General features: G+C 38.3%; 1 protein-coding gene across 6 annotated transcripts in view; it reads left to right on the top strand.

Moving 5' to 3' along the window:
* Window positions 1-11,329, top strand: part of slc12a5a (solute carrier family 12 member 5a) — a 126,007-nt gene that overhangs the window by 106,864 nt on the left and 7,814 nt on the right. For all 6 annotated transcript variants that reach the window (XM_057338923.1, XM_057338921.1, XM_057338920.1 and 3 more), the window contains 15 exons: window positions 1,262-1,509; window positions 2,694-2,905; window positions 3,660-3,827; window positions 4,357-4,455; window positions 4,725-4,782; window positions 4,858-5,032; window positions 5,228-5,346; window positions 6,087-6,185; window positions 6,263-6,382; window positions 7,953-8,057; window positions 8,167-8,335; window positions 9,641-9,836; window positions 10,690-10,859; window positions 10,944-11,075; window positions 11,154-11,261. In XM_057338923.1, the coding sequence (XP_057194906.1) occupies window positions 1,262-1,509; window positions 2,694-2,905; window positions 3,660-3,827; window positions 4,357-4,455; window positions 4,725-4,782; window positions 4,858-5,032; window positions 5,228-5,346; window positions 6,087-6,185; window positions 6,263-6,382; window positions 7,953-8,057; window positions 8,167-8,335; window positions 9,641-9,836; window positions 10,690-10,859; window positions 10,944-11,075; window positions 11,154-11,261 (2,178 nt within the window). The remainder of the gene's footprint in view (window positions 1-1,261; window positions 1,510-2,693; window positions 2,906-3,659; window positions 3,828-4,356; window positions 4,456-4,724; window positions 4,783-4,857; window positions 5,033-5,227; window positions 5,347-6,086; window positions 6,186-6,262; window positions 6,383-7,952; window positions 8,058-8,166; window positions 8,336-9,640; window positions 9,837-10,689; window positions 10,860-10,943; window positions 11,076-11,153; window positions 11,262-11,329) is intronic.

Raw genomic sequence — 11,329 nt, 5'->3', positions numbered from 1 at the left:
CTCTCTCTCTCTCTCTCTCTCTCTCTCTCTCTCCCTCTCTCCCTCTCTCTCATGGTAGAGTGAGTAATTCAGTAATTATTCAGGTCTGTGTTTAATTGCTCCTCTGATGAGCTCTGGCGAGTCTCACTCATCTCATCTCATATTCTTTCTACACGTGTCCTTTCTGCTTTGCTCGTCGAGGTCTCAGGATCGTCTCACGTCTTTCTTCACATGAGCTCAGAATGTTCTCTGCAGTAGACGTGCGTTGAGTTTTACCCCTCCTACAGTTCAGTTCAGTCTATTTAAAGCGCTAACAGATTAAAGCTGTATTGTGTAACCCTGCAGATATGATGAAATGAACAGGTCACCATAGCGACCAGCTGGTCAAATCTATGTGTCTGTGTGCTGTGCCGCACATGCTTTATCTACCTCTATCTTTATCTAATCGCATCAAATGGAATCGTAAAATACTTTTGTGTACTTTACTACTTTACTGTAGTAAATGCAAGTGTAGTGTACTACATTATAGTATATTGTATTCTGTGGTATTCTGTTGTGATAATTAAAATGAATTGATCGAATGTAGACACTATAGTATCTAGGAATTTTACTACAGTTTACTGTAGTAAACTTAAAAAGTGTACTAGATTATATTTTTTCACATGGGTGTGAAATGGTTTCATGAATTATGTTGTGAAACCTGCTGAAATCATATGGAGCTGATGGTATTGAATGTAATTCAGGTGGAGTGTTTAATAAGGATTAATGGAGAGTCATTTGCAGTATTAATTCCACGCCCGACCGCTGCGATGAAGACTCAAACTCACTCTTATCTGTTTTACTGACTGTGTCCTGCTCCATCTCACTCATTTCTCTCTCATTTTGTCTCTTATTGTTTGTTTGGTATTCCATCTATTTTCATTTAGAATTCCCTTCCTTTATTTTATAGTTTTACCTGCTGTTTGTTTGGTTCATTTGGTGAATACATTTTGGTGAATATTGGACAAACACTGAAAGAGAAATGGCACAGAAATGATGGTTAAGGAACGGTAGACCTGCAACAAACATTCTTACGGTATAAATAAATGACATGATGTTTGTAGACCACGCACAATGTAAACATTTTTTGCTGATAAACACGCTGATAAGAAAACTAACACACACTTCACACTTCTGTTTTCTTAAAAATACTTTCTGTTGTTTTATTTCTCTTTTTATCCCTTTGCAAAACATTTTCCCTCTCCCCCTTCTCTTTTCTCCTCTTTTTCTCCTGTGATCTCAGATATATATCGTACCACAAGCGGCCATATTTAAGATTGAGGGTCTGGAGGGTCTGGAGGCGGAGACGGCCATGCTCAACAACATGCGTGTTTATGGCACGTTGGTGTTGACCTTCATGGCTATCTTGGTGTTTGTAGGAGTGAAGTATGTCAACAAGCTGGCACTCGTCTTCCTGGCCTGTGTCATCTGTTCCATTCTCGCCGTCTACGCTGGAGTGATCAAAACAGCCTTCGAGCCCCCCGTCTTTCCGTACGTTACTATAAGAATTATAGATATTATAATAGAGATACATTAAAGGCCCGTTCACATCAAGAACTGTTATTGTTCACACCAGTGGATGATCACATTGTGTTGAATTAAAGCTCTCTTTCTTTCCCCAATCTTATAAATGTGAAGTATGGGGATTGGATGTCTATGTTTTATCATTTATCAAGTGAAAAAAACAAAACCATACTACTGTAAAAATTGTAAAAAAAAAAAAAAAAACATATTAAAATAATAGTTTTGCCTGTAAATTTGCAGGATATAAGGATATATATAAATAGTTTCCCTGCTTTTCTTGTAAATTTGCTGTCTTTTTTCTTTAATTTTACAGTTTTTGACCGTATTTCAAAAACAGAAATTTTCTGGCAATTGGGGTGCCAGAAATAAACTGTAAAATGACGTTTTTCTCTCTGTAAAATTACATGTTTTTTTCCTGTTGTTCTTGTAATTTTACGTGAGAATTCTATAAAAGATAACAGGACAAATAATGTAAAATTACGTTGTTTTTTTAAACAGTGATGTCAACAAAATTGTTCCTCTGTATCATCTGTGGATATTCTCTTAAATTCGTAAAAGATTTTTAAACCATAGTTATCATTCTTGGTGTGAATGGACCTTTAATATTACAAACGCCACCTGTTCAGATCAATGTTTCCAGTTCAGGTGATTTTCTTTCCTTAATATAAACATGTTAAATATTGTAGTGAATGCTATTTAAAAAAATTTTGCTTGTGTTTCATTTCTACAATTCCTGATAAATATGCATGTGAGGGTTCTTGAGATGAGACTTCTTTCGTGTTGTATCAGGAATGGATATAAAATATTCCCTCCTGAAATCTCAGAGTTTCAAGCATAAAGATAAATAAAGCGGTGAAATGGGCAGTGTTAGTTTCACAGGTGTTGAATTGCTGACTGACGCTCTCCTGGCAGCCGTGTTGAGTTTAACCGCTAGCATTTATTCTGCAGGTGTATGAAGATGTTTTACACACACCTGCGTTTACTAAAGATGCTTAACTCTCACGCAATATAGGAACTTATAAATGCGTTATATTTGATTGAAAGTTAATAGGGAAGTCCTGTTCATATGACATTTTTAAGCACATGTCTGAGTTCAAGAGGTGTTTTGATGGAAAGCTCTTTAAAGATTTCAAGTTTTTTTTGTTTGTCAGGGTGTGTGTGCTGGGAAACCGGACTCTGGTTTGGAAAGGCTTCGATGTGTGTGCCAAAGTCATCGAGAGCGAAAACACGACTGTCACCACCAAACTCTGGAGCCTCTTCTGCGATTCTGAGTTTCTGAACGCAACCTGCGACTCTTATTTCACCAACAACAACGTCACGGAGATCCAGGGCATTCCAGGGGTCACCAGCGGCATTCTGTGGGGTAAATATCAACCTGCGTACATGAAGTCAAGAGAGTAAATCACAAAATGACATCACCACAACAAACTGAGTCATAACCAAACTACAGGAGATATTTCATTCACTTACACATTACAAACACAAAAGACTTTTATACTTAAAAAAATAAACAATTAGTTTACATCCCAGCCATGATACCTGAGTATGACACAGAACAGTTTGAATGAATGTTTGAAGAAATATACCGTAAAATAATTGTTTTTGCCTGTAAATTTACAGGATATAAGGATATATATATACTATATATATAGTTTCCCCTGCTTTTCTTGTAAATTTGCTGTCTTTTTCTGTAATTTTACAGTTTTTGACCATATTTCAAAAATGAACTGTAAAAAATAAAATCTTGTTAATTTTAAAATTATTTTTCTAAAACGAATTAATTTTCTGTAATTTTACGTGGAAATTCTATAAAAGATAACAGGACAAATAATGTAAAATGGCATTGTTTTTTAAACAGTGATGTCAACAAAATTGTTCATCTGTATCATCTGTGGATATTCTCTTAAATTCGTAAAAGATTTTTAAACCATAGTTATCATTCTTGGTGTGAATGGACATTTAATATTACAAACGCCACCTGTTCAGATCAATGTTTCCAGAAAAAAACTATAGTTTGTTTGTTGCTCACTTTTGCATATGGACTCAAAGATGACATCAAAAGTTCATTCAGTTTGATGACTTGGGTTGATTTGTTCATTCTTGTGTTTTTCTTTTAGAGAATCTCTTTGGGAATTACATGGAAAAGGGGTCTTTCATTGAGAAGACTGGACTCTCTTCTGTTATGGATGCAGAATCCGTTCCCACCAACACCAACCGTTACGTTCTGGCAGATATCACTTCCTTCTTCACAATGCTGGTGGGGATTTACTTCCCGTCTGTAACAGGTCAGTCTCTGAGCTTTAAAAAACTCTATACATACAATCATTTTGTACTGTGATGTAAAGGTTTTTTTCTTCAAAATTACATATTTCTATACGAATATAAAGCTGCTTTGCAAAACTGCAAAAAAAGAAACAAATAGAAATGAATCCAATTGAAACGACATTGAAAACTGCATTTGTTAACATAAGCCTAATGACAAGTTTTATATTTTATAGAAACATAAAACAATAAATATGCTGTTCAAAATGAAGACAAGAACTGTGGTGACGTCTTGTTCTTGTGTGAAACGTGCTGAACTGTGGGTAATCACTTTAACACCAGCTGATGTCACTAGTTTTGACTTTTGTTTGACAAATGACGTCAGATGGCACAGGTCTTGATATTTTTATTTTATATAATACAATGACATAACAGCTGTTATTTTGGGACTTTAAAGCACCTCCTGAATGCATAAATGTGACTCAGATTTTCAGTCCAGATGTTTAACCTCAACGCCACACATTCATTCAAACTCTTCTGTGTCGCACACAGGTATCATGGCTGGATCAAACCGTTCTGGTGACCTGCGTGACGCTCAGAAGTCCATTCCCATCGGCACCATACTGGCCATCACCACAACCTCCATCATCTGTATCCTTCCTGTGTAAACAGACATGGAGCTCCACCTGCTGGACGCAGTCTGACAACACACCCTCCTCTAATACACCTGAGCAGTAGAATGTGCGTACACAAATATTGTATAGGAAAAGCTAACCATTTTAAGCTTGTTAATTAACACTCAAATGAGTACTGTTCGTCTCATTATATTTCATACAAAATATAATGAGACGAACACTAAAAGCAGCTGTCAGAGTAGATGATCTAAAGTTGAATGTGTTTTCTTTGACTGGAGTGTTCAGATATGTCCAGTGTGTTGTTGTTTGGTTCTTGTATTGAAGGAGCAGTTCTGAGGGATAAGTACGTGTTCACCGTCTGTCATGTCAGTTGAAGTGTGTTTGAGTGAATGAGAGGATGATAAAGCGCGTGTTTCAGGTTCGGTGAGGCTGTCAAAGGGAATCTGGTTATTGGGACGCTGGCGTGGCCGTCGCCGTGGGTCATCGTCTTCGGTTCTTTCTTCTCCACCTGCGGGGCGGGGCTTCAGAGTTTGACTGGCGCTCCTCGTCTTCTACAGGCCATAGCTCGAGATGGCATAGTGCCCTTTTTGAGAGTACGTACACACATTAAAACTAGATTCTGGTCTTTAGACTTGTGCATATAGTGTGGTCCACTCAAGTTTCTTAAATGAACTCTGAATATATTTTACATATTCTAATGCGGTGAGATGTGATTTTATGTTTGTGTGTGTGCGTGCGTGCGTGCGTGCGTGCGTGCGTGCGTGCGTGCGTGTGTGTGTGTGTGACAGGTGTTTGGTCACGGGAAAGCAAACGGAGAGCCCACCTGGGCGCTGCTGCTGACCGCTTGTATCTGTGAGAGTGGAATCCTCATCGCCTCGTTAGATTCCGTCGCTCCCATTCTCTCTATGTAAGAACTTACATACCAACATCTATACCTCATATCTACAGGAATCATTTTCACAAAGCTGCCATTCCTTTTTGGGTTAAAAACAAAAATAAGTTGTTGAGGAAGTACAACAAAATCAGTGTTGAGAACTTTAAGTGTAAAATAAACGACACTTCCCTCATGAACAAAAATATTATAGTATGTTGTTGTATTTAGTTCCTATAGGGGTTTTGAACTTGACTATTGTAAACGCTATAGAATACTAGAGTGTTTGTTTTTTAGTTACTGTACTAAATACTATAGTATACTTCAGTCTACTATGGTTTATTATAGTTATACTATAGTATGCTGCAGTTTAGTATAGTAAATACCATAGTATACTCAAATGTACTAAAAAATATTAAATACTATGGTATGCTACAATTTACTACAGTTTATTATAGTAAATAGTATAGTGAACTTAAATTTACTCAAATGTATTTTAATAAATACAATTTACCGTTTATTATAGTAAATACTGTAGTATTCTACAGATTACTACAATAAATACTATAGCTTACATTACATTACTACAGTTTACTATAGTGAATATAATATACTATCTTTTTTCTTGTGGGTTGTTTTAATCATTTGTCACCTATAGCGATCACATTCATAGATTTTAAGTGTGCGAACACTATTTGTAGGCTGTGTACTTTATGATGTGATATGAGGCCGTTGCTTTTTGTTTATCGACACTGACGCTTGTGTTTTTCTTGTAGGTTTTTTCTCATGTGCTACATGTTTGTGAATTTGGCCTGCGCTGTTCAGACTCTGCTCAGAACGCCCAACTGGAGACCGCGCTTCAAGTTTTATCACTGGTGAGCTCAGAACCCGTCGTGTTCCAGGCTTTAGTGTTCAAACGTTCTGCTAACATCTGCTTCCTCTGCTCTCGCAGGACTCTGTCTTTCCTCGGCATGAGTCTGTGTCTGTCGCTCATGTTCATCTGTTCCTGGTACTACGCCATTGTTGCCATGGTGATCGCCAGCTGTATCTACAAGTATATCGAGTTCTGTGGGTAAGTGGATTGTGACCCGGGTGGGTTGAAGAAGAAAGATTGGAATTGAGTTTCAGTCATTTGACCTGTGAGGATTTCAGATCCCTCATAATCCGCCCTCGCCGACGCTGTGGGATTTGATTAGTTTAGCGGCTGTGCTTTGAAATGCTTCGAAAGTCAAGCCCAACAGTGACCTACAACCGGCCGGAAATTAAAGAGGAGTGCCTACATCAGGAGGACTATAGACTATGTGTGTGTGTGGAATAGAATAGAATCTTTACCGAGGTAAATGCCAACAGTTTTTCTCAAATAGTTATTTTATGACAAAGATTTGAAACAGTTCCTGTGACTGGAATCCAATTATATTCCCATAAGAAATTGTATGTAAATATTCATCAACATGTCTGGAGCGGTTGCAGTGCCGATCCTAGACATCTGGGGGCCCTAAGCTAACTTGTGGGGGGCCCTTGTAAAAAAAATTACAATTAGATAAAACATAACTGTAACTGTAAAAAATCAATTAACACACTTAAACAAATGAAGACAAATTTGATTGACAAAACGCATGGCTCTGGAGCCATCTAGCTGTCAAAAAAAACCATAGTACGCAAACGCTGTTTTTACTAACCAAATGAGGGATTTACTAACAAAAATAAAGCATGATAAATACAGTTAACTCAAGAAAGCTAAGCATATGAAAACACATCAATAATTCTCTACAGTATGTGTGATGGCACAAACTAAAGATGACATATTATAACAGGCAAACGATATACAGTGGACAAATGCTGAGTTTGGAAATCTCTACTCAGGGCTGGATTGGCCATCGGGCATACCGGGCATTTTCCCGGTGGGCCGATGCACTTTTTGGGCTGAAACGGACGCATGGGCCAGAGAGACGGACGGATTAGAAGCGTGAATCGGGCACGTATGCACGGAACGCGAACGCAATTGCGAATCGCACATGTATGCATGAAAGGCAATGACAGCAGCACAACATACCACTCGCACACACCCCCCACCCATCAACAAAAATGGTGGAGGGCCGAAGCTGGTCAAAAGTGCCAGGGCCAAATTAACGTCCCAGTCCAGCCCTGTCTGTACTGGAGAATTGTTTGTAAGTAATTCATTGCATAATTTGGCAAAACTAAAATAGTACAAAAACACATGCTGCCTTGTTCTTTTGCTTCACGTTGTTGGGGGGTTTTTTTCCTCTCCAGGCGTATAGCTCTGTTTTGAAGCCATGGTCATAAGTAAAGAGTCATATCAGCACATCATGCGCATGTCATTACCTTCCGCCCACTACATGATATCCGAGTATTTAACAGTAATTAAATAAATTAAGTATTAAAAAATAAATTAATGATTCCTCTAAATTTGAATCCGCAAGTGATAAAAATAGCGTCTTGTTTACAATAGTGTTTTTGATTCGATACTCAAGGGGTCCCCTGGTGGTGCAGGGGCCCTGCGTTGTCTGCGTATAGGAAGGATCGGCTCTGAGTGGTTGAATGATCACACATCTACGTGTGTACTTTATATGTATAAACAAAATCAAAATGGTTGTGGAAAGCAGTTTGTTTTGTGTTGACAGGGCGGAGAAGGAATGGGGTGATGGAATTAGAGGGCTGTCCCTCAGTGCCGCCCGATATGCCCTCATGAGGTTAGAAGAAGGACCTCCACACACCAAAAACTGGAGGTGCGTGTTAACTCACTCAACACACTCACGATACTTATTACTTAAGAGTATGAATACAAACAAATACTGCTGTAAAAACATTGCAGAAATATTGCTTTCCTCGTCACAGACCTCAGATCTTAGTTCTGGTCAGTATGGACTCTGAGCTGAACGTGGAACAGCCTCGTCTGCTCTCTCTGACCAATCAGCTGAAGGCCGGGAAGGGTTTGACCATCGTGGGAACGGCGCTGGTGGGAACGTACCTGGACAACTTTCCTCAGAGCCAAGAGGCTGAACAGGTGACATGCACAGAATACACACCATGTGTTTGGAAATATAGCATAGACAACATTTGAGGGATCACTTGAATCCGGATTAGACGCAAGCGGCTTCATTTCAGTTCACGAGTGTGAATGTGAATTGGCCAATGACTCGAGAGGAATTTTCTAGATTCAAAACAATTCAACACAGTCAGTCCCATAATAAAGGAGTTTCAAGTTGTTAAATAACATTTCTAAAACGATATTTTGAACGTTGTGTATTAGTATTAGTGCATTAAAGTCCCAGTAAAATAAAAAATTACAAATCCTATTTTTTCATGAAATATTGCAGCGTTTCTTGTAAAAAGTTGATCAATGTGGGACGTTCTCTTTTTAAAATTCGTGTGCCCTGATAATCTTTAGTTAAAATCTGAAAATGCACTTCCGCCCTGAAATGACTATCCATCTTACATGACATATGTTAGACAGCTTGGGCGGAGCCTCCGTTAACTCCTCCCCTTTAACTGTCAGTCTGCTCTCAGTTCCATTTCAAAATGCGACGGCTGTTTTTATACATCCAATCAAATCGTAGTGAAAAAATAAGCCACGCCCACTATTTTTCTCATTTTAATTCCATTTCATTCAGAAATGCGTCAAAATATGGAAGTAAAAACTATCACATCCAGATTCCCAGTTTTAAGAGTGTTTTATTAACATTATCATTGCGTTATCAAAATGACTTGATATATCCCATTAACAACGTAAGAATCATGTTTTTATACGAACACTTTTACAACGCTTACACTGCAAAGAATAACATTCTTACTAAGCATTTTTGTCTTGTTTTTAGTGAAAATATCTAAAACTTCTTAAATCAATATAGAATTACTTGACAAGAAAAGTGACCTAAGATATTTGGTCTTGTTTTATGAAAAAGAATGTAAGAATTAAGTAAGTTTATGGTAAAAACAAGCCAAAAAATCTGTCCATGGGGCGAGAAAAATAAAATTGAATTTAGTTTGACCTTTTTCTCAAGTACCTAATTCAAGTTTATTTTTCTCACCCCATGGACAGATATTTTTGCTTGTTTTTCCCATAAACTTACTTAATTCTTACATTATTTTTATACACTTTTTGCGGTGTAGCAATGACATAATAAAATGCTCTTCTGGTTACTGTGACCATTTTAAATAACGTGTTTTTTGATCATTCCATTCATGCCGGAACTGGATTAAAATGTAAATGTGTCCTTGTTGGTCATTTTTTTCATTTTTTCATTTTGTTGTGTTTAGGTGTTTCTCAGTCATATTTCTCTCACTTTGATGCTTGTGATTTCTCACACAGTCTCTGAGGAAACTGATGGAGACAGAGAAGGTTAAAGGCTTCAGTCAGGTGGTGATTTCCTCCAACTTGAGAGACGCCACCTCACATCTGCTTCAGGCCGGAGGTTTGGGTGGTCTTCAACACAACACGGTTCTGGCCAGCTGGCCACGGAACTGGAAACAGACCGAGGACCATCAGAGCTGGAGAAACTTCATCGGTGAGTGACCGAGACGTGAGGAGATCTCACTGATAAGGGTTGAAAAATACTGGTTGAGAGCTTCTGAAAAGGATCTCAAAGGTTGAAAACTCAAAAGTCTGAGGAGTCTTAAATGAAATCAGATATGTGCAACACAGATAGGGAATTTCTAAGGCGTTTTGGGAGAAACATTTGAGACATGAAATGGTACTCACAAAAACAAACGGAGCATTTTTCCTTATTTAATCGGCCAGTTGTGTTACATCACATGTGTTATTGTGAGTGTTACGAACTGATCTCTGAACAGCTGAAGGCACGAGACAGCAGCGTCACAACTGTTTACCTGTGGAATACAAATACCTGTTTATTTTACAAATCACTTATAAAATGATTGTTTATATTTATTTTTATAACATTATAAACATGTATTTGTTTCATATCTTTTCCACATTTAAGTATCATAGTAAACATATCAAAACACGGAATAATACAAACTATGTTAAAATTCAAATCCTAAAATACAAAAAAAATAAAAACATTCTTTTATAAACATATGTTTATAACGTTATAAAAATAAAGGCGCTTAAAAGGTTGCCATAGCAGAACCATTTTTGGTTCCACGAAGAACCATTCTGTCAAAGAACCATCTCTTTCTTACTTCTTTAGAATTTTATAATAATGTTAAAGGTTCTTTATGGATCCAAAAGGTTCTTCTATGGCATCGGAGAACCTTTTGAAGCACCTTTTTTTTAAGAGTGTGTTTCAAAAACGTGACAGAATTTAGTTTTTGTCCACATTCACACACATGCCTCTCGACGGAAAAGCTTTTTAAGTTCATCACTAACATATACAGTATAAACGAATGTTATTTCAGAGTTGGTGAGAGAGACCACCGCGGCCAGTAAAGCTCTCCTCGTGCCCAAGAACATCTCGGCGTTCCCGTCGAACGGAGAGAGATTCACTGAGGGTCACATTGACGTCTGGTGGATCGTTCATGATGGAGGAATGCTGATGTTGTTACCTTTCCTCCTCCGCCAGCACAAGGTACTGAATCACTCAAGCGTCTTAGTTTTATCTCCGGATAGAACACGTTGTTGAATTATAGAGAGCTGTGAATGTGTTTCGTAGGTGTGGAGAAAGTGTAAGATGCGTATCTTCACCGTGGCTCAGATGGATGATAACAGCATTCAGATGAAGAGAGATCTCACCACGTTCCTCTATCATCTGCGTATAGATGCCGCTGTGGAGGTGGTGGAGATGGTGCGATGATCTCTTTCTCTCTTCTCTGATTTTAATTCACCACCTCAGACTGATATTTGGTTTCTCTGTCACCCTCAGCATGACAGTGATATATCAGCGTACACGTATGAGAAAACTCTGGTGATGGAGCAGCGTTCTGAGATCCTCAGACAGATCAACCTCACTAAGAACGAGCGCGAGCGAGAGGTACGACTCCACCCACAAGAGTTACAGTCCCCCCCGCGGCGGCTTCGCTTACATTCCAGATTTCTCTC

The sequence above is a fragment of the Triplophysa rosa genome, linkage group LG7 (assembly GCF_024868665.1).
Source record: "Triplophysa rosa linkage group LG7, Trosa_1v2, whole genome shotgun sequence".
In the NCBI taxonomy this organism is placed as follows: Eukaryota; Metazoa; Chordata; class Actinopteri; order Cypriniformes; family Nemacheilidae; genus Triplophysa; species Triplophysa rosa.
The sequence above is the reverse complement of the archived record's forward strand: the minus strand, read 5'-3'. Positions and strand labels throughout refer to the sequence as shown.